Source organism: Cucumis melo, chromosome 2 (assembly GCF_025177605.1).
Source record: "Cucumis melo cultivar AY chromosome 2, USDA_Cmelo_AY_1.0, whole genome shotgun sequence".
NCBI lineage: Eukaryota > Viridiplantae > Streptophyta > Magnoliopsida > Cucurbitales > Cucurbitaceae > Cucumis > Cucumis melo.
Window position 1 is genome coordinate 1,069,476 of NC_066858.1, and position 23,187 is coordinate 1,092,662.

The 23,187-nt window shown below is 33.9% G+C and overlaps 2 protein-coding genes across 3 annotated transcripts; both read left to right on the forward strand.

The window, feature by feature from the left end:
- The first annotated feature begins 983 nt into the window (after positions 1 to 983).
- On the forward strand, positions 984 to 4,092 carry LOC103492206 (protein CUP-SHAPED COTYLEDON 3-like). The gene is made up of 7 exons (XM_008452484.3): positions 984 to 1,460; positions 1,540 to 1,814; positions 2,047 to 2,172; positions 2,266 to 2,592; positions 2,843 to 3,112; positions 3,321 to 3,607; positions 3,827 to 4,092. Exons 1-6 carry the CDS (start codon positions 1,283 to 1,285, stop codon positions 3,591 to 3,593), a joined length of 1,449 nt encoding a protein of 482 aa, XP_008450706.2. The 5' UTR covers positions 984 to 1,282; the 3' UTR covers positions 3,594 to 3,607; positions 3,827 to 4,092.
- A 6,043-nt stretch (positions 4,093 to 10,135) lies between these two features.
- Positions 10,136 to 22,126, forward strand: LOC103492207 (autophagy-related protein 18h). Of its 2 annotated transcripts, none has more exons than XM_008452487.3 (9): positions 10,136 to 10,639; positions 12,033 to 12,491; positions 12,838 to 13,272; positions 14,048 to 14,293; positions 14,370 to 15,164; positions 15,243 to 15,418; positions 20,025 to 20,095; positions 20,253 to 20,777; positions 21,707 to 22,126. In XM_008452487.3, the coding sequence occupies exons 1-9, from the start codon at positions 10,436 to 10,438 to the stop codon at positions 21,709 to 21,711; spliced, it is 2,916 nt and encodes a 971-aa protein (XP_008450709.1). In that variant the 5' UTR covers positions 10,136 to 10,435; the 3' UTR covers positions 21,712 to 22,126. The 2 variants fall into 2 exon arrangements, with proteins under 2 accessions (XP_008450709.1, XP_008450707.1); XM_008452485.3 differs by having other exon boundaries at positions 10,137 to 10,639; positions 20,025 to 20,152.
- The last annotated feature ends 1,061 nt before the right edge of the window (positions 22,127 to 23,187 follow it).

Below are 23,187 nucleotides of genomic sequence, written 5' to 3' on the forward strand. Positions count from 1 at the left end.
TAAGACTTAAAGACAACTTTGAATACATCCCTACGAAAGAAGGGAAAACAACGAACCCACAAAAATAAAGTATATAGGTCACGTTTACCAATTCGTAAGGGAAGTTTTACGTAGTTGTAATGAGACTTCATTTATGGATAAAATCATTAAGGGTTTGAATTGCAAATGTAGTTTGATTACTTTTGATCGGATTTACTTAAAATTACAAATCCGTCACATTTTACCTTTACTTTTGTCGTATTTTTCACTTTCTATTATCTCGCCTTCCTACTTTGCTTGGTTTCCTTAATTTCAAAATTTTGGATTCACCCAAACCATTAAAAATAAAATGTTCGTAGAAATTCTATGGTTTGAATCACACATTAGAAAAAAGTTGAATTTAAATTATGTCAAAAAAATTTGGTCAAAATGAACCATTAATGAAATACAGATTTTGAAGTCATAGACATGTTTGGGAACGAGTCTAAAATAGTCAAAAACGAATTTTTTTTTCTTTTTTAAAATCACTTTTAAAACATGTTTTTAATTATTCAAAATCAAGTTTGATGACATAAACATTGCATCTAATAACGAAATTATCAAATTAATTTTAAGTAAGAGTTATTTTTAAATATAACAAAACAATTCAGCTAATAGACAACAATAAACATCAATAACAAACAGTGACATTTTGCTCTATTCAAAAATATTTTAAACAATTTTGTCATTTAAAACAATTATCAAGAATGATGTTTCATTCAACTTTCCTATCGTTTAATTTTAAAAATAATTCATTAAAAAATTATTTTCACACGTAACAAAATGAACCAAAATATTTATCATTTATCATTGATAAATACACAAGATTATAAATAGATATTTATATTTTAAAATAGTTTTTCTAAAACCGTTTTACAAAAAGATTTACAAATTATTTACACTTCTTCCAACAAAATTGTTAGAAAAACAAAACCGTTAAAAAGACCAATTTCATGAGTGAAATGATTTTGTTCAAGTGTTGGTTTTTACGATTTTCTTTCTCTTTTCTAAAACATAGGGAGAGAGAGAGAGAGAAAAAGATGCATTCTTTTTTGTTAGAAGAACTATGAAAAGGTTGGGAGGAACCTTCACTTCCACTATCAAATCCATTAGCTTCCTCAGGAAGTAGATCGTAGACTTTGCAGAGACTCCAATTCATAGTCAATGGAAAACCCAAATTTAAATTTCCCTTCTTTTCGCCATTTCTCTTCACTCCCTCACTCACTTCTTCTTCTCCACCACAAAGCTTATTATCGTGAAATTCATGGCCAATTGCCTCCTCCTTCCTCCTCACAATCTATTCCCAGTTGGATTCCGTTTCCATCCTACAGATGAGGAGCTGTTTAATCACTATCTCAAGAACAAGATTGTTGGTCAAGAATCCCTCGTTCAGTACATTCGTCAAGTTGATATCTGCAACTTTGAGCCATGGGAACTCCCTAGTATGTTTCTCCCTCTTCCTTTTCATCTCTTTGCACTTTTGTACAATCTTTCTGATTATCTGACCCTTTTTCTTTGTAGGTCTCTCAAATGATCAAACAGGGGATCACCAGTGGTTTTTCTTTTCTGCTCAAGATTTCAAGTATTCCAATGGACGTCGATCCAATAGGGCCACGAAAACTGGGTATTGGAAATCCACTGGCAAGGACCGTAAAATCATGGCTCGAGGAACCAAAATCTTGATTGGTACTAAGAAAACTCTAGTTTTTTACAGTGGCAGGGTTCCTAGTGGGATCAAGACCAATTGGGTTATACATGAGTATCATCTTCATCCAGACCCCAACCTCGCTGAACTGGTGATTTCCCTCGCTCTTTTGTGTTCTCTAAACGCTTTTTCTTTCATGTGCTTGTACTCTAATCTTGTTTATTTTGGGAATTTGCATATGTTCTTTCACGACGTCTCTAATGTAGTTTTGATCAAGAATTTCAATTTCATGGATATTTTTATTAGTACCCTATACATTAGTTCATCAAGAATTTCAATTTCATTAGTTTAATACTCCTTGTGTTGTCTTCTTGTTGTTGCAGAAGTCGTTTGTGATTTGTGTCCTAAAGAGAAAGTTCGAGGAGAGTGATGTTTTGATGTTTGAAGAAGCTGAACCAAATGGTCTTTTGACTTCGACGAATGTAGCCACAGGGAACCAAAATCGAGAGGTTAGAATTTAGAAAGACTAATCCCTGGATGTTGCCTAGTAAGTGCAACATGGTTTGTTTTTTAACAACCTTAACAATTATTATATGTTCCAGACTCCAGGAAATGGACATTCATTGTTTCAATCAGATCTCCAGGTTTCGGATTACGGTGTTTCCGAATTGGAGTCCCTTTTGTTTTCAGACCCTGAACCCACTTCAATGGATTTCCAAGTTATCAATAGCTATGGCACTCACATAAATGGACATACCGATGAGGATGTTAACCCAGTTCTTGTTGATGATGAAAATTGTTTTGATGAAGGGACACCAAATAGTTCGACCAGTAATTTCAACTGGGAGGAGATGCTTGACTTGATTAATGATGATCAGGGTGGTGGATTCAGCGGTAACACTGGCATAGATACAGCTTTAAGCTGGAAGGTAAAAAAATATGATAAATTATTAATTTCACACAAATATCTCGTTGAAAATCCTTGACTGAGGAGATTGATATGAGTTTGTAAAGACACGTGCACATCTTCTTCATTGCAATGTCATTTCTTGCTTATATTTATGGATACTAGCACGCTAGGCAGACTAAAGTGTACGTACTTTTTAGGTTATAAATTTTAGGCCTCCTGCTGTTATTGCTCTTGTAGAGCTAAATTATCCATATTTCATTGTGTTTCAGTATGACCATGCTTCTCCCAGCTTTTTTGGTGAGAGTGCCTGCTCAAGGATACAAACTAAAAGTATACCGATGATTAAAGAATCTCGTAGAAGCCCACTCACTTCGAAGATCCTCAGGTTGGACCACAGTGATGACTCTGACCGGGGAACAAGAAACTTCAGCTCTCAACATCAACCTAAATCCCATAAGGCTCTAGACCACGTAGATACTCCACAAAATGTCCAGTCAAAGAGGGAAACTCATATCCAAGTAGTGTCATCCCTTAGCAAGGTGAGAGAACGGAACAAAACAACCCAACATAGGAAAAATTCATATCTGTTTTATCCCTGTTTTTGAGATATGCCATTTTTTCAAAATGTAGTGTTTAACAACTACTCAAAATAGCTTTTGAAACACTTTTAAATGTATTTTAAACCGTTTTTCTTTTGCCTTCTTCTCTACATAATCGAAACAGACTCTTACTTTGTTCAATTTTCAGGCCGAAGCAGTTCCAAAACGAATTAAAATTGTCAGACCTGCTGCAACTTCAAATAAAGACATTGTTGTAGACCAACAAAGTGAAGTTGAGAATAGGCGGTTAAAGTCAACTGGCCATGGGTCTCTTAAGAGTGGAGGAAGGTGTTCATCAAGTATCTTGACTACAAAATGCATTGACCACAAATTAAGTCCAGCCTCTTATTTTGCCAGAGCATGTTTAGGCTTCATTTTGTTCATCACAGTTGCAAGGGAAGTGTTGCTTTATGGAAATTGATGATCAAGTTTTGGGTACGTGCATCGAGAAGCACTTTAAGTGATATTAACTAAGTATATAACAACATTTTAAAATAATCGTAAGTATAGCAAAATTCATTAGTGATAGATTTTATCGTTGATAGGGTCTATCATTGATTAACTCTAAATTTTGCTATATCTACAATTGTTTTTGCATTGTGCTATATTTACTAATATCTTTGGCTTGATGTATTTGCAACATGTGTGGTGCAGGTAATGTGCTCATACTAGGAAGGTACCATGTTTTCTTTGTACAAAGATGGTGTTCTTGATGGGTTGAGGCTGATTGAAAATGTTAGAAAAAGCCTGCTCTTTGTTGACGTAGCTTAAGTAGTCTCAAGGAGTAATCCTAGGCAAGCCTTTTGCTTGAAATCTTGTATCAAAATAATAATGGGTTTCATATGAACGAATGGAAAATTCCTATTTACAGAGTTTATTATTAAGGGGATAAAAATGGAATTAACTTAAAATTTTATCCATCATTTTTTGTCGTTAGGTTTTGGATTTAGTTTCTATTTAGTCGTTATGTTTTAGAATCTAACACTTTTCTATAATGCTCAATTTTAGTCCTTGAGATGGTAGAACCGTTGATAATTTGATGAAATGCTGGTTAGACTAATTTTAAATCAAAATATATTGATGACAACGACAATGGTGAAATAAAGTCCATCATTATTCCTTTAGGATTCCAATCGTGAAGCACATACAGAGAAAAATATCTAGTATCGAGCATTGTGCACGTAAGTGGCTTTCTTAGTTTAAAGCGAGCAGATGGTTTTTTGGTTTTTTTGTAAATTCAAGCGTTCACGTAAACAAAACTTCATTTTTCCACTTTTTTCCTTTAAAATAAAAGTACCCATTATTCATTACAATCCCTAAAACGAGTAATCCCTACAAATCCGACCTCTCCAATCTCTCTGGCCTAGGGGTTGCTTGAGATAACTTTGTTGCTCCTAAACCCTTACTCTTGCTTCAATTATTTCTAATCCTCAACAAATCAATATTTAGACTATAAAATCCTCAAAATTCTTATCAAATCCTAAACCCTAAACTATGTGCATTATTTCTTTTCTTTAAAAAAAAAAAAAAAAAAAAAAAAAAACAACAACAACAACAAGTAGGTGCATTCCACATCCCCTTTAACTAGTCTTATTAAAAAATTGATAAATTTTATTTTACTTTATCATTATTATTATATATAGCATAGATTTGATCCATCCATTCATCTTGAAAAATGTTAGTTGGTGCCTTCCATCCACATGTGACATAAAAAAAAGAAAAATATATTGCATTATGTATAAAAAGTATTTTATGTATGCCTCAAAAAATCAAAAATTTTATTTTATATGAATTTAACTAAAGGATGAGAATAATAATAATTATAATTAAAAGAAAAAAGGGAAAAAAAAAGGAAAAAAAAAAAAAGAAAAAGAAAAAGAAAAAGAAAAGAAAAAGGAATTTATATGGTTTGGGCATCTTCCTTAAGATATTCTTATACGTTGTCGTAACGTAATAGATGTTCCTTCCCTTTCCTCTTCCCTCTTCCCTCTTTCCCCTTCCTTTGTTATATGGTTATATGATCTCTCTCTCACATATTTCCACAAACAACCCCCCAAAAGTTTCTGATTTTCACACTCCGTCCCTTCTTTTTTTCACTATTCTACTTCTCTCCCTTCAATTCTTGCTTTTCAATTGAGTGTTTCTCCCGAACCCAAAATATTTACAAAGTATAATAAAATTTAGTAATTGCATCATATGAGAAAATGATTTAGAAAAAATCAGTTCATAACATCTCATTTTTGTATATTGCAAATATGACAAGTAATTAGATATATTGTATGATTATTAAAGGGCTTTGAGAAGGTTATCAGCTTTTATATTTGCTATTTCTATAATTTAGAAAATTTAGTGATATAGGTCATGTTATCATAAATTTTTTTTTGCTATTTTTTGTAAACCGTCTCATGGAATTTTGACGGGGAAATTTTAAATTTTATTATATTTTATAAATATTTTTAGCTATTTTATCATTATCAATAACTTTTTGTAGGAAATTGTCTAAAATAGAACATTTGGCAAAATCTTTATGCTTTACAGAAAAATCAAGTTTAATGAATTATGTCTTCCAGTGGTTTTATTTTATAAGTGTAAATATTTTGTCAATTTTTTCTATTTTTGAAACAAACCCAAGTATCAATTTATATAAAGATATTGAAGTTTTACTTTTGCTAAATTGTTTGTAGAAATATTGATAAAATGTCGATATTGAGATGTATTTCTGAGAAAATTATTAAAAAAGATAAAAAAAAATTATTTAAATTAATAAGTAAACTGTTACCGTGTATATTTCTTTTAAAAGAAAAGTAAACGTTGTCAACTAATTGTTTTATATTATTTATTTTAGATTTACATCAAGTATATATTATTTATTTTGTACGTTTTTTTATATGATATGATGAGAATGTCGATTCACTTTTGACGTTGATGTTGAACTTATGAATACATGTAAATATGGAGATGTTGACAGAAGTTAAAATTAGGTTTCCACAACCCTTATAAACTAATTTTTAATCTCTTTAACTTACGATTTGAAATCAAGAAATAGACTAATTTTATAACTTACTATTTTAAACCGACTCCTCTTTCTTTTAAGATGTAAAGGGAGAGGATCCAACATTTTTCGATGTCGATAGAACAATTTTGTGCTAACGAGCGAGCGTTAACATTTGGCCTAAAATCCACAAGTTTTATATTCAAACAAAAAAATCTTCTATGTACATAATTATTCTATGCTTGCATTTCTTTTCTTTGGGAAAGAAATTTTACAAATGTAGATATTTTTTTTTATTTGTTTTATAGTAGGATGTCTAGTCCAATAATAAATGTATCCTAAAACCTACATTAGACTTTGACAGAATTTGTTGTGATTGAAAATATTGTTTAATTTGAACCACTCTCTTGATCTTTTGTGATAATAATAAACAACTAAAATTAATTAATTAATTAATTTTTTTTTTTTTTGTGATAATCAACCACTTAAAAGTTTTTGACAACTAACCATTTTGAAATTAACATTATAATTAACCTCATTTAATATGTTGATTTTTCCATTTTTATGTTGGATTATTAATTATTATACAAAACTCAAAAGGAATGTTGGAATTTTGATATTTTGTGTTCAAATTTGATATGACAGCTTAACTCTAATTAAGTAATTACCTTGTAAATCTATTATAATATTAAATCAATCTAAAATAAAAAAATAAAAGTATTAGACCTAACACATTATGTTGTTGTACCAATCAATTTTGACTTTACAATTTTTCATTACATTAATATAGAGAACGTTCTTTAGATTTGAATTTGATGTATAGAAAGTTTAAGTTTGTATTTGTTACTGCAGTTTTGGTTGATTATAACTTTTTTTTAATTCGGCAAATTGTTTCTCGCGTTATCTCTTCGGTTATGTCGTTTCAAATTTGAAAAATAATCGTTCCTACTTTGGTGTGGATTTTATGTGATTTGAGGATTGTTTTATCGTAAATCTTTTCCTAAGAAGTATGTTGGTATATATGGTTAGGGCAAGCAAGTAACCGAAAAAAGGTTTTCGATGACAGTTTTCTAAACATATATCAAATTGATGTTTTCATGTTTGTAGGGTTGCATTTATCGTTTAATATAAAGCAATCTCTCTGATGTAAACCCCGTACAAAAGGTTGGAAGCAAGGAGTCATATAGATTGTATGTTTATGTATTTGAAAGCGATAAATGACACGAGTTCTTGAAACAGTCTATTGACTAAATGTGTGTCGTCTTAGTTGAAGGGGATCTCAAAAACTCGACTTAGTCCAAGGCAATAATATTGGGAGTGATGAGATCTCCTATTAAGGAGGGAATCTAAATCAATATCAAAGCTATGAGTTAGTTTTGTGCGAGTCAACATTAAGAATATCTAACTAAAACTGCATCGTAACAACTTAACTTCGATAACAGTGAAGAAGTTTCGATTACCAACTCTTATACCACGATTTCATTATTTACAAGTTGTGGTAGAACTTATTCCACGTTATATTAGAACTTAATTATGTTTGACAAGCGTTACGTAGTTTGAGATTCACAACGATTCAAATTGTTTTTTTCCTCGGAAATTAAAATGTCAATAATAACAAAACTTGTCAACTAATTTTGTAAATCACACAAAACTTAAAATGTTGAAACTTAATTACTACTCCCAAACGTAGGCTTATAAAATTCATTTAATAAAAACATCTAATTAAATACTGCCTAATCTCAAATGTATCCCTAACTTAGAAACTTAGAAGCTACATTAATGTTTTGAGTTTTAATGCCAACTTGATCAACACACAACCTATAGGTTATACGTTTTTTTCCCTTAATTAAGAAGTTAAAAGCTCGAATATTGATTCTATCATTATATGTTGTTGAACTAAAAAAAAATTCTAAACTATTACTTATTAAAGTTAAAATTAGACTAAATTAGTAAAAAATTATATTAACGACGACATAGAAACTAGAGGTTTTTTTTAACCAACCCAATGTTAGATAAAAATGTTCGAAACAAGTGGGTAGTTGTAGTTTCCGTTCACATGAACAGATTTTCATATTCTATTGTTTGTATATTTTTATATAGTCGTTTAGGATTAATTATACGATGAGTATGTATTTAGTAGAATTTTGGGTGGAGACACGATTTTTTTTACTATGTTTTCAAAAATGAAATCAAGTTTTCAAAATATTTGTTTTTACTTCTACAATTTGATTAGAAATTCAAACGTTTCTTTTGGATAAGTAAAATCCATAATAGAGAAATTGCGTTCAAGCATAAATTTCAAAATAAAAAACAAAAGACAAAATCTTTATTGAGACGTGGTTTTCAAGAATTTGTTTATTTTAAAATTTGACTAAAAATTCAAGTATTTTGTTCAATATACGTACATTATAGTAATAGTATAAAAAAACATAAATTTCAAAATTTAAAAACCATCTAAAAGAAAACGACTTAGAAACGAAACTAGTTGTAATTTCATCCCGCAAAATTTACAAATAGTATACACTGCTAACACATTACGTGTTACAAATTTAACCTAAGTGTTGCAATGTTAATATTCTAATAAATTCTTACTCCAAAAATCTTTAAAATGGCATTCAATAAATTATAGAATTTAGACTAAATTACAAATTTAGTTCTTATGGTTTGGAGAAAATTATGATCTAGTTTATATGGTCATGAACATTTTTTCCACATGGACTACTTACGAAGACGTTTTATAAATCATAATGATTAAATTCTAACTAAGAGACTAGATTTCAACTTTCTCTGCACCTCATGGACCAAAGTTACAATTTAACCTAAAACATATTTATATAAAATGTAATTGATGTACACACGAACATATTTTCATTTGGAAATAAACTATATGCCTTATTTGTTAAACAATGCTTAAATTGACTATCGATTAATAAAATAAAAACCCAACACATAAACTAATGAGCATAGCTCAATTGACATAAAGCAATATATATTATTAACGTCGAAATTAGAAGTTTGATTTTCCACCATTCTTAAAAAAATCAAAATATAATTTTCTAGTTAAATATCTTGTAGGATTTGGCTATATATAAAGGTAAAACCTTTAGAATTTATCATTAGGTTTCTTAGTTTAGGAATTATTAGAGAAGATCAATCCCTTGGAGACCGTTTTCATGGATCAGAAAATCATATAATTCACAGATGTTGACATTTACTGTTTCATACGATTATATAATACTAAGATTTTATTGTATGATCTGAGTTAAAACTTTCATGTTAGTATATCGTGGGGGTATACATAGATTGAGTTGGGTTGGGTTGAAAGAATTTTTTGGACGCAAAAATTAGTGACAGATTAGATTTTTTTTAAATCAAAAAATTCAAATTTGGTACCCCAGATGACCAACACCCAACTCAATGTGAAAACATAAAAATTTAAAAATATCAATTAAATTAGGTCAAACTTGAATTCTTAAAAACCAACCTAGTGTAACTCAACCGGAAAAAATATAAAAAAAATTCAACCAAACCAATTGAAAAGTAAAACTAACCTAATCTAATAATTATAATTTGAGCTGGGTAGTCCAAGTTTCCGTTCCTTGGACACTCCTTAGAGATGTCCACGGGGCGGGATTCTGATCAAGTTGTGTGCAGGAAATATTTCCTACTTTTTTTTATATATATTAACATACATACATACATACATACATGTATTGCTTCCATTGTATATCATAAAAAAGGAAAAGAAAAGAAACAGAAAAACCAAGACAAAAGGGGAAATTCCAAAAATGCCCTGGAGGCAGAACGTGGAAAATGGTAATTTCACGCACATCTCTAACTCAATAGTGTTGTAATCTTAACAACACAACAAACAAAATTACACAAAATTTTAATAATAATAATAATAATAATAATAATAATTTAACAACAAAGAAAAAAAGAAAAAAACTTTAATTCAAAAAAGAAAAAAAGAAAAAAAGAAAAAAAGAAAAGAGATTTCCAATAGAAAGAGAAAGGAACCGTGTCTCTGTAACCAGAGGTCAAACTCTCCCAAAACGACACCACCACCGCAACCACCACCACCACAACCCCTATACGCCACCGTTTCACTCCCCGCCCAACTCCCCCTCCTCCCCCTCCTTCTCCCTCTCTCTCGTATGCTGATTCCCGATCCCCCTTCCCCCTCCTCCATTTCTCCACTCACGGCCGGGTAATCCCCCCCCCCCCCCCCCCCCCCCCCCCCTTCCTCTTCCCTTTCGTTCCATTCTATTATGAAGAGCTACGCTAAGGTTAGCACCACCGCCAACAACAACAACACCGCCACCACCACTAATAACAAGACCGCCAACGGATTTCTCCCTAATTCTTTGAAGTTCATTTCTTCCTGTATTAAAACTGCTTCTTCCGGTGTCCGCTCCGCTAGTGCTTCCGTCGCTGCCTCTATTTCTGGCGATGCTCACGACCATAAGGACCAGGTTCCTCTTACTTTTCTATTTTACTTTGTTTTGGAATTTGTTACTTGCGCTAGTGATTTTGCATTTCCCCCTAAAATTGTGTTTCGCTGTGTTGACGATTGGTCTGGGGTAAAGTTTGGTGATTTCTATGTTTTTACGGCTTTTAGAGGCTGTGTTGATGATGCTGGGTTCTTTAGTGCCGTCATTTTTTTTTGTGCTGAATCATGGAGGATTAGAGAGATTATTAAACATTGGGAATTTTTGTTCATCAAGTCTCTCCTTGTTTTTAGCTTCTGTAGATTTGGTTTTATCGAGGTTTCAGACCCTATCTATCTCGAAGAAAACGAAAATTGAGTAGAATGTTAATGGCTGGCTTTTTCTCTTTTGAATGGATATGGCCGTGGCTGGTTTTTGATATAGGAAGTTGGTAATTTTATCTGAGGATTCTGTGAGTATGGGAATTATTTTACTTCTTTCGCAGTGGTTGCATTTTGTATGGTCTGGAGAGATTCTGTCGAGTTTTCAAATTTTTTGGACTTCTACTATAGAAACATTAGAGACTTGTGTTTGTTGCTAAGTGGGTTTACGATCTGTCCTTTTCTTTGGTTTTTTTTTTTTTTTTTTTTTTTTTAACTTTAATTTTAAGTTATGGTAGTGGTAGCAATTTGAGTTTTTAGTTCTCTCTCTCTTTTTCTTTTTTGTTGGTATATTTCCAATGTATGCGTGCACTGGATTTGCTAGGATTTTTTCGGGGGAGTTGGCAAGTAATAGAGAAAAACCATTTGGAAGGGTGTATTTTTTAGCTTTATGTAGGTCTGTTTGATTTGAAAACGATAAACCATTTTTAGGGAAAATATGAGAGTTTTAAAGATGTTTTACGATGGACTGTGTTCTTACACTATTGTTTGTCCGGAAATGCAAGTGCTTTAGATTCTTGGGACTTCTTAAGATTTTCAACATTTTTTGATTTGTTCTCTATGCTCTATTATCATAATTGGATTCCTTGTTTGTTAGAGATAAAGCACGAGTTATGGGGAAGTAGGACAAGAAGTCCTACCGAGAAGAGAAGCAACATAATATGAGGAATTTTGTCAACTTGAGATTGAGATCCTATTGAGTTATCATTAGGATCTTAACTTTTTAAAATAAGTTCTTGGGTGCCTTCTTGGATTTACGTTTATCATATGTATAACACCTTGAATTAGTTTCTTTATCATTATGTATGCAATTCAACTTGGAACTGGAAAATATTGTTTTGCAAGTGGATATTCTATGATGGTGGATCTTTAATGCAGCATAGCCTATTTTGTGTGGAATATATTTCTTTTATGTAGTTCTAGCCCTTGCTTGTGTTCTTCTTATGATGCAATACAGTACCGCAGTTTAATAAGAATTCGAAATTGTGGTCCAACAGGTATTGTGGGCTGGATTTGACAGACTTGAGCTCAGTCCATCCTTCTCAAAACATGTGCTCTTAGTTGGCTATACAAATGGGTTTCAAGTTCTTGATGTTGAAGATGCTCCCAATGTCAGTGAACTGGTTTCCAGACGGGATGATCCTGTCACATTCTTGCAGATGCAGCCTCTTCCGGCCAAATCTGATGGTCAGCAAGGCTTTGGAGCATCACATCCTATACTTTTGGTGGTTGCATGTGATGAGTCCCAGAGTTCAGGTTTGATGCAAAGTGGCAGAAATGGGTTGGTGAGAGATGGATATCCTAATGGTCATTCAGATCGCATTGCTCTCTCCCCAATGGCTGTTAGGTTTTACTCGTTAAAATCTCGCAGTTATGTTCATGTTCTGAGATTTCGCTCAACTGTCTACATGATAAGATGCAGTCCCGAAATTGTGGCGGTTGGTCTTGCATCACAAGTAAGCTTACATTCTGCTCATGAGTATTATTAAATTCATAATCGAGAAAAGATTACATTCTCTTTTTCTTTATTAAACATAATTAACCTCTTCGTAACACTCCAGCATACAATTGTTTCAATACTTTATATTCTTTTCCCCCAAAATGTCGAATTGATGGATTGCAGAGCTCTTGTAGTTAACTAAGACCATTTTCTAGGGGCTTATAGGAAATAGAGATTATTTTCTGATAGGGTACAAAAAAATTAAGACCACCTTCCGATAGTTTTACTACTTTAACGATTGTGTTTCTCATGAATATAAAATATCTCCAAAGTTTTAAATCATTTATTCCTTTTGCTTACAGATTTATTGCTTTGATGCTCTCACCCTCGAGAGTAAATTTAGTGTTCTCACTTATCCAGTCCCTCAATTGGGAGGCCAAGGAACATCTGGGGTTAATATTGGCTATGGACCTATGGCCGTGGGTCCTAGATGGTTAGCTTATGCTTCCAACAACCCTTTACAGTCAAATACTGGCCGTTTAAGCCCGCAGAGTCTTACACCTCCTGGGGTGAGCCCATCAACGTCACCTAGCAGTGGAAACTTGGTGGCTCGATATGCCATGGAATCTAGTAAGCATTTGGCTGCTGGGTTAATTAATTTGGGTGACATGGGTTATAAAACGTTGTCTAAATACTATCAAGAGTATGTACCTGATGGTTCCAACTCTCCACTATCATCAAATTCAAATCGGAAAGTTGGTCGGCTACATTCAACAGAAACAGATGCTGCCGGAATGGTTAGTCTTTTCATTCAGGACTTTTTAATTTTTTGCATTTACATTTTCACAATAGTTATATTAATCAAAATATTATATCTTCTTTTGATATTTCTAGAAGCAGTAAAATATAAAAAGAATGATATTTCTAAGTACTTGTTCTTTTATTTAATTATTATTTCCACTCACTTTTGGAATTTGGATCCCTTGAACAATTTTTCCCTTTTCATTACTTCAACGTGGAGTTGTTTTTTGTTGGAAAAAAAAAAGGAAACGTATATTTCACAAAAGCCTACCAATGTTTGTGAATAAAGGATGCCGTGCATCTTGTTCGGTGAATGACACTAAAACCTTTTGACATTGGCTTGGTCTCCTTTATTTTAGGGAGTTCAGGTATCCACTTCTTATATGCTTCATATGGCCAGTTAGAGTATTATAATTTGAACGACGGCATTCTTTTTTGAGAGCGAAACAACTATTGTTTCACTGGTATGATGAAATTAGAAAAACGGGCAGATTTCCCAGGCCCTTGGAATTACAAAAAATGTTCCAATGTCCTTGGATGTAAGATAACGGATAGCAAGACTCTTAAAGAAAGAGTAAATTTGCTACAAGACAGCCAAAAAAAACTAAAAAACCAAGAAAGCTAATAAACTTAAAGGATCTTTCATTGTCATGACGGTTGTTTCTTTCATCCTTTTTGGTACAAAAAAGAAAAATTGGGAGGTTGGCATTTATACTATTCAATATAGACAATTCTGATAGTTTTTCCCCCAAATTGCTGCTCTTTTGGCAGGTTGTTGTGAAAGATTTTGTCTCCAAAGCTGTTATATCACAATTTAAGGCTCACTCAAGTCCAATTTCTGCTCTTTGTTTTGATCCAAGCGGGACCCTTCTAGTCACTGCCTCAACACACGGTAGCAATATTAATATTTTTAGGATTATGCCATCCCGCATTCAAAACGGATCGGGCACCCAAAGCTATGATTGGAGCTCCTCCCACGTGCACCTTTATAAGCTTCATCGTGGCCTGACATCAGCTGTATGTCCTTACCTTTTACTTTCATTATATTTTATGTGCTTATGAGTGGTCCTTTTTATTGCTGCTTTTAATCCAGGTAATACAAGACATTTGTTTTAGCCACTATAGTCAATGGGTAGCTATTGTTTCATCCCGAGGAACTTGCCACATTTTTGCTCTTTCACCCTTTGGAGGCGAGACTGTTCTTCAAATGCACAATTCTTTTGTTGATGGGCCTAATCTTATACCAGCTTCATGTGTCCCTTGGTGGTCAACTTCAACTTTTATCACAAACCAGCAATCCTTTTCTCCTCCTCCTCCTCCTCCTGTCACTCTTTCTGTGGTTAGCAGAATAAAAAATTGTAACTCAGGTTGGCTTAGTACTGTCAGTATGGCTGCTGCTTCTGCATCTGGAAAGGTTTCCATCCCATCAGGTGCTATTTCTGCTGTTTTCCATAGTTGTATACCTCAGAATCCGCAATCTCCTCAATTAAGTTCAAATACTTTGGAGCATCTGTTGGTGTATACTCCTTCCGGCCATGTGATTCAGCATAAACTGCTTCCATCAGTGGGGGGAGAATGTGGTGAAACTGTTTTGAGAAGTCCAAATGCTTCAATGCAGATGAAAGATGAGGAACTGCGAGTGAGAGTTGAACCTATTCAATGGTGGGATGTTTGCCGAAGAGCTGCATGGCCAGAGAGGGAGGAATGCATATCTTCAGTTACTCTCAGGAGAAAAGAAACTGTCGAATCTGCTGAGGATACATCCTACATACAGGAGAATCATGTCGAAAACCAGGAATTGGTAAAGCCAGACCGCTCTCTCTTGTATCTATCCAATTCTGAGGTGCAGATAAACTCTGGGCGGATACCTATCTGGCAGAAATCCAAGGTATTGGTCATAGTGCCCTTTTGAATTCTTTATTTTTCGGGCATCAATTAAGTCTGTGTTCTTTCCTCCTCATTGCAGGTTCATTTCTATACAATGAGTTTTCCTGGCTCTAATGAGCAAAGTAGCATGAAAAACCACACGAGTGGGGAGATTGAGATAGAGAAAGTACCTATTCATGAGGTCGAAATAAAGCGGAAGGACTTGCTTCCAGTTTTTGACCATTTTCGTGGAATACAATCCGACTGGCTTGATAGGTGATGATAATTGAGTCTCATTACGTTGCTTTGAATATCTGGTGCCATATTCTTTTCATTTTAATATCACATGTATTAGCTGGCAGAATTTTCTTTTTTATGCTTCACATCTTATTTTCTATGACATATTTATGCTTGTAGCCAGCAGTTGAAATTTTCTTGATCGTTATGATATTTTGTGAACTAAAGAGTTGTTGAATACTAATTAAAGAAGTTATGGATAATTATTTATTTGTTTATTTTGAGAGGGGAAATGTCTTTCATTGGTAAAATGGAATGAAGGAAGAAAATCCCAAAAGCATAAAAAAGGTGGACGCCTAAAGGTGGATTACATGAAAGGATCACCAATTAGCAATTGATGTACCGAGGCTATAATCAGTAAAAAGAGATGTCTCTGAAGATGTGACCATTCCTTTCTTATCCAAGAGACAAAAAAAGAGAAAAAGAAGACTTGGTTGCGCAAACCGTAATAATTTAATTTTTTCGCACCATGGATAGGATGACTCACAAAACTAGAAGCAAGGAGATCATAAATGTTATTCAGTAAGGCCAAAGACTATCCAAAAGCATCTAAAATAGTAATTTGATGCAAAGGAGCAATAATTGTCCTTCCAAAACATAAAGTAAAGACTATTGGCACTTTGCTTATGAGCCCGAATGCTTGAGGCATAAGATTAATTCAAGTAAGCATGGCCCCAACCCCTTTGAATGGGTGGCAAAAGAGGTTAAAGGCACGCAGCAAAATCTTTGGAAAGATATTTCACTTGAGCTCCCTTATTTCTCCCAACATTAGCTATTATACTAGTCTGCCCAACCATTGGACGAAAAAGATGAGGGAAAATGGCAACTACCCATTTTTAAATTGGGGGGTTGGAGTTTGAAAAGTTTAGTTTACACAACAAAACTCTCTTGGCTAAATGGCTTTAGCATTTTGCTCATGAGCTCTAATCCTTGTGGCATTAGGTTATTGCGAGCGATTAAGCATGGTCCCAACGCCTTTGAATGGGTGGCAAAAGGGGTTAAAGGCATGGGGCAAAATTTTGGAAAGATATTTTGCTTGAGCTCCCTTCTTTCTCCTATATTGTTCCTTGTGTTGTCGGGAAGCTAAATGAACATTTTTTTTTGAAAGATCAATGGGTGGGAAAAACCCCTTTGCTATTATATGCATACTCATTTATATCATTTGTCGTCGTCTAAAAATCATCCGGTCTCTAACTTCTTGGTTTGTCCTTTTTCCTTTGGTTTCCATTGTTCGGTCCAATAGGGAAATGACAGAGGTTTACTTGAAGAGTTCTAGTTTAGGCTTGGGAGACGAGATTCTCGTGTTTGGAGTCTAATCCTAGGGTGATCATCGGTCGACCAGTGTCAGTTTTAGGTTCAAACCGTTGCCGACCGCCAAAATTTTGGTTGTTGTCAATTGACGTTTGTTGGTTGATCATGGTAATGTCGATCGATCAACTTGTTGATCCATTGGTCAATTTTCTTGGTATCATGTTTCTAGGGTGCTGGCTGAATAAAGAAAAATAAGAAACAAAGGAGGAGAGACCCAAAAGTCAAAAGAGCAGCAACAAATAAAATAAAATAGAAGAAAAAGAAAACAAGAAGGGAAGAACAAACTAGAAGAGAAAAGAAAAAGAAAAAAAAAAAGTAGAGAAAACGAAAGATGAAAAGAGATGAATAATGGTACTGGGGAGAAGGAGAAGAAAAGAAAATAGGAGAGGAAGGAGGGAGAGAAAAATGGAGATAAAATGTGAAAATTAAAAAAAAAAAGAATTGAAGAATTAATATATACATAGTGTGTATATGTATGCATGTGTATATATATGTATGTGTGCGTGTGTATATATGTATTGGTCTCCTTTTGTGATAAGAAACAAATTTGTTGATAAATGAAATATCTGAGGTACGAAGGAGAAACCCAATAAAATGATACAACATAAACCAACGGGAGGGGGAACAACAAAATGGTGAGTAAAAACAAGAAGATGAAAGCTAGATTGATGATTCAAGGAACACATCCATCACCAAGACGATGGGATGAAATACAAAACAATGATTCAAAGATCATCAGACACAACACCCAATAAAAAAAGCAAAAACTGTTTCCATATGTCAGCTGCACATGTTGATAAAAAAAGTCTTCAAGATGGAGGGAAAGTGATGATTCGGTAGATAATAGACATCCACAAATAACGCATGGTGAGGTCCAAAAAAGCAAAAATTACAATCAAGCCAGCAATGACCCCTCTCGATTCATAGCATAGATTTAGCTTTCTTCTCAAAAGAGATAGAGCACTCTAGGTTCCAAAATTCTCTAATGCATTTCCTTTATTTTGCCGTATGTCTGCTGCTATTCTTAGTGGGGATCGTCATTAGAGGAAGCAATCAAGTGAGGGCCAGGTTTGGAAAACTCATTTGTGGGGAGGTTTAAAAAAAAAAGAAAAACTCATTTGTCCGGAGGAGGAATGAAATCATACCATTATGCTTTTATTCCCAAAAAAAAAAAATGAAATCATACCATTAATCTTCAAGAGGATCCTAAAAGGATGAAGAATGAAGGAAACAGGTGGGGTAGGGATTGGGTTGGATAAATAATATTCGGCATAATTTTAAATGGGTATTCATTACCTATATAGTGAAAACCATGGAAACTTGCCCATGGTTTTCACGTTTCATGTTTTTCCACATCGAGTTGTGGGCAATCTTACCTTTCCTTTTTTAGAACAGGTGTAGATTGGTTGGTTTGACTCTTTGGGCTTGCTGACCGACCGAGTGCAAAATGGACCCAGAAATATTGCCTTGCCTTTCCACTTCTGCACTCCCTCTAACAAGCTACCATAACAAACTTTTTAACTAATTGCTATATGTCCTTAATACTCTAAATCTAATTATTTTCTAATAGCATTTGCATTCCTATTGGTTCCTTCATCTTTACCATCTATCAAATAAGAAGCTACCCTCTGTGACCTCTGTCTTGCCTTCTTCTCGATAGTTCTTTTGACCTTCAATTTTCATCTCGCAATTATTGATCACGAAGCTTGTGAGTTTCATAGAATAAAAGATGATTAAGACAATTCAAGACAAGAATAAAAGGAAAAGGAGAAAGTTGATCTCCTTGTCAAACCCCCTTCCTTGAAGGAATGATTTTGCCTCACGGTCGTCCATTGATGATAGTTTAGGTCGAGAGAACGGTAAATGGTTCAGATGAAAGTCGACCAAGACAATTTAAATTTCTCCTTTATTATTTATTATTTAAAAAAAAACATTAGTTTTAATAATTAATTTAGAAAAACTAATGTATCATTGACGTATGGTATCCTACATTTTAAAAAATTGGCACGTCACCATGTCATATCGCCTGTCCCATGCAGTATCCCTGCTTCTCATCCTGCAAGCATTGCTCTATCATTATACATGTTTATGAGATTCATGTAGCTTTCCCTTGTGTCTCAAGCAATAAATGAAAAAGATTTCTGATCCCGTGTACAGTGTCACAATCACAACTTTTCAAATACGGGACAGGCGATTGTGCGCCACTTGTTCTAACTCGGTGAACAAGTCAGCCATATAAAATTCGAAAGTTGCAGACAAATTCGCGGTACAATGTAGCCTCCCTTCACATTTTGAGAGAAAATGGTTTTATAAAATGTGAGAGAGAAAGAAAAGCATTGAAAACATCATTAAAGAAAGCATTAAAGACTGCCAATCGTAAATAAAGCTAAGATTGCAAAGAGTACAACAAGGCTTGGTCGAGGATTCAACTACTATGTCTCCCCTATAGTACATTTTGAACAATTTTAGCTTTAACAGGCTTGCATATGAAAATGCCGAATCTTCACTTCCTAGGTCGGCAACAACAAAATGAAAGCAATAGGCTAAACTAAATACAAAATATAAAGATAAGATGGTTGGAGTATGTTCGGGCATGCGGCCATGGGCAAACAACGCCTTGGACAAGTATGCTCGTGACAACCTTATCAGGGTAGCAACGGATAAAATTTCTGGTATCTTTCACAATTTAGGTAAGTATGCGTGTTGGTGCAAGATGAATTAGGGTCTTGAGACCTTTGTTATGCAAAAGATTTATTTTGAAGCTTTGCATGTCTAATTGTTGCTTGACTTCTCTCGGAGGATACTGCCGATGTCTTAATCTATTTGTCCTTTTATTTCAGTAGTCCTTCGCTGTTTATGTGCATATTTCTTTCAGTCTTTAAGAGAACGATTTATGTGAGTAAGATCTGTAATATTGTTAGGTATTCAAACACAGAATATATATTAAAACAACGAAGATAAATGATTGTAATATGAAGGAAGAAATTTCAAAATTAATAGGCTTTCGAGAGAGCTATCTCTCTCAAAGTCTCTCCTGAAGTCTCCACAGTGGATAATGCATACCCACCCAACTCCCCTTATTTATAACACCAATGCACCACTATCTATTTCCCACTATGGCCTTGATACTATCCGACTAATATTTCCAATATATGTCCTTGACACTTACTTGATACTGAATTGCTTATCTTAATGACATGCGATTGCATATCATTTAGCAAATTGTGACGGCACTTCATTGGCTGAAAGTTGGAGTTGTTGGTTGCTTTTGCAGGAGCCATGATGGAGCAAGAAGCTCTAGCCCAAGTTTAGATTTTCATGGTGCTGGAATGAAGTATTCAGAAGGTGTTACTATTTCAGATTTAAAGTTAAACTCACCTGGGTTGGAGGAAAATTCAGATGGTTATTATAAGCTTTTCTTTTTTTCTTTGTGTGTGTGTTTATCGTCAATTCATTATAATCCAGCGTCTCATTTCCCCTAATTTTCTAAATTGATTTTCAGGTATATCTTATCCACCCATAGCCAAGTCTGTGGGCGATATTAAGATGGAAGAAAAGGATGGATCTGTTTTGCCCTCAACAGTAATGAAAGAGAACTCTTTTCAGGAGCGGGCCTCGGTTTCCTCTAAACAATCTAGCATCGGATTTTCCCCAGTTGAAGGCAGTGATTTTACTAACAGCCCATCAACTGTAACAAGTTGCTCGCTCTCCACTGATAGAACTATTTTAAAAGCGGTTCAGTCGTCCAAACGTGGAGGGGCCAGTGAGGGTTCGAATACAAGTTCCAACCGTTCTGACTTGAGTATGAATATTCTTGATGAGGGACCAATGGGTGACTCATTTGATTATGAACCATTCTTTCAAGAGGAGTATTGTAAAGCGACGGGTCGTAGTAACTGCCGTGACCCAGCAGAAGCTGTAACCGACGACATGGACAGTAGTGGTAGCCCCCATTACAGGGAGAAATCTGAGGAAGATGGGGACACTGATGACATGCTTGGTGGTGTATTTGCTTTCTCTGAGGAAGGTATAAATTGGGTGAATTTATTCTTTTTAATACACGTTCTTATTTCTAGCATGGCTTGTGGAAGCAAAATCTGCTGCCCTGTTGCCATGGGTAATGGCTCTGCAGTACTAAGGAATTAAGTTGACCAATTACTGAATTTAACACGCATGCACACACATAATCTGTAGGGTGACAGTATTAAAGGTACTATGGATGTAGCCAAAAAAAAGAAAAAGGTATGGATGTAACCTAAATGTGCTTTTGAAATAAATTGAAAGCGTATAAGGTGTGAAGTGCAAAGGCACAACATGCAGAGTTCTTTTGGCCCAAGTGTTTGACTGAAAAGTACCTCAGAAGTATTTTTAACAAGCGTATAACCAAATGGAGAATTGATTTGTATCCTAATAGAAGACATTTCACTCATGGTGGCTTTGAGATTCCAATAGATTCTTGTTGATGGTTGTGGTTCATTGAAGTGAAGTGATGTTTCTATATAGATTACACAATTGGTAGAAACCAAATTTATATGCCTCTTCGTTTTTCAAGTTTCTTTTGCTGATTTCTCTAAGAAGATTTATGCTTAATTTGGAATGCCTTTGTTTTTCCACCATACTTATGTTGTACTCGGTTTTTCTCTCTCTGTTCCATTCTATTTTAAGCATTAATCTCTTTTTGATTTTTCAATGAAAGCTTTGTTCCTTGCAAAAACTTATACCTGTTTGTTTATATTTCAAAATTGAAGGTTCCGTTATTTGACTATGAATACCTATGCCGTGCATACTTTAGTTGCATATGTGTATGTAAACAGCTACGTATCTTAGATATTGAGTTAAATCTCTAACTGTGACATTTCTTTCTTGACAGCATCATTCTTGTGTTCGGTTTACTTATGTATAGAGTTGTATTGACAGCATCATTCTTTAATTTTATTCCACAAATTCGTCTTGCAGGATAGCACTCCTTTGCATGTCAGTAAAGTAATATGCCGCAATACTCAACTGTTGGGATTTAAAATGGCTGAGAGAACTGTCTGGTGGTTGTCGTCGTGTGGAGCGACGTATCCTAATTGATAAAAACTGAGGTTGTTGGGTTCATTCAACAACTACAATTCTACTGACAAAATAGAAGTGATATGTTTATTGATGATGGTAGCAATGGTGGGACTGATAACATGGTTTCCTACTTCTTTTCTTCTCCCTTTTGATTTCTCTGTGTACATACTTGTAAATCTAAAATTCATAGTTCAAGTGATTTGTGTGGTCAGGTTCTTACCAATGCTGTGTAATATTATTATTATTATTCATTCTTCGAAGAAAAATGAAAAAGAAAAAAAAGAAGAAAAATAAAGTGAAAAATGAATAGTTTTTTTATTGTTGTACAATATTTTATTCTGTCATTCTGGGTTCATGTTCTTGTTTGGAAATATTGTTTCACCTTTTAGATTGTGGAGGTTATTTTGTGAAGTTAATGCATGAACTATTGGAAGTATCGAGACTATGGCAAGTAGAAAAATTATGCAGCCATTTTCTTTTTGTTCAGAAAATTGGACTAAGAACTGAGAAAGATGGATATATATTGTTTTCTCTTTATTTAATTAACAAGATTATGTTTCTTTTTCATGTTTAAAAAGTTTTTTTTGGCTGACCTTTTAAAAGTTTCATTTTAGTTCTGAAAAACTCGATGAATTCAATGGATTGGGTTGGGTTTAAAAAAAAAAAGAAAATTCGGTGAGTAAAGTTTGTTCAAGAATTTATTATTCATTTTTTTTGAAATACATAATATTTTTACTTATGATACTAATATGTGTTCATAACGTAAATTGAGAATGTTCATAATTTTAGGAGAAATTTAAATAAGTGACTTAGACTAACTCAAACCAATCTAATTCAAATGCTTCTATCTATTGTTATTGTTGATTATATAATGAAGCGGGAATGATGAAGGTGCTAAGGGGGTGTCCACCTAATGGAGATGTCCGGGTGCACCTACTGACTCATCGTTATGGTGCTAAGGGGGTGTCCACCTAGTGGAGATGACCGGGTGCACCTACTGACACATTGTTTTCTGTTCAAAAAAAAAAAAAAATCAAATGCTTCATGAGTGGGCTGTGTTGAGTTTATTATTCAATAAAAGTTATTTGAGTCGAAGAATAGTACAACTCGAACAATTAAGTTAGGTCTAAAAATTGCTTGAGTCAGAACCAATCCATGAATACTTCTTGTTTCATTAATCGAAAATTTTTGGTTTCTTTCTCAAAATTTCATCATTGCCCTATTGTTTTAAAAAAACCAAAAATATTGGTATGTCAATTAGTGATAAAATACCATATACATTTTAGGGTTAGTTGTTGATAATATAGCAATCAGACCTAGAATATTAATAAATAAAGTAAAATGCCAATTAGTGATAAAATACCATATTCATTTTAGGG

What these genes read in the sequence shown, in the direction of transcription:
- LOC103492206 (XM_008452484.3), top strand. Translation starts at nt 1,283, where the DNA reads ATGGCCAATTGCCTCCTCCTTCCTCCTCACAATCTATTCCCAGTTGGA. An exon ending in TGAGCCATGGGAACTCCCTA is followed by an intron (nt 1,461 to 1,539) that starts GTATGTTTCTCC and finishes TTTTCTTTGTAG; the next exon opens with GTCTCTCAAATGATCAAACA. An exon ending in TAGTGTCATCCCTTAGCAAG is followed by an intron (nt 3,113 to 3,320) that starts GTGAGAGAACGG and finishes TTCAATTTTCAG; the next exon opens with GCCGAAGCAGTTCCAAAACG.
- LOC103492207 (XM_008452485.3), top strand. Translation starts at nt 10,436, where the DNA reads ATGAAGAGCTACGCTAAGGTTAGCACCACCGCCAACAACAACAACACC. An exon ending in AAACAGATGCTGCCGGAATG is followed by an intron (nt 13,273 to 14,047) that starts GTTAGTCTTTTC and finishes CTCTTTTGGCAG; the next exon opens with GTTGTTGTGAAAGATTTTGT. An exon ending in CAATCCGACTGGCTTGATAG is followed by an intron (nt 15,419 to 20,024) that starts GTGATGATAATT and finishes TTGCTTTTGCAG; the next exon opens with GAGCCATGATGGAGCAAGAA.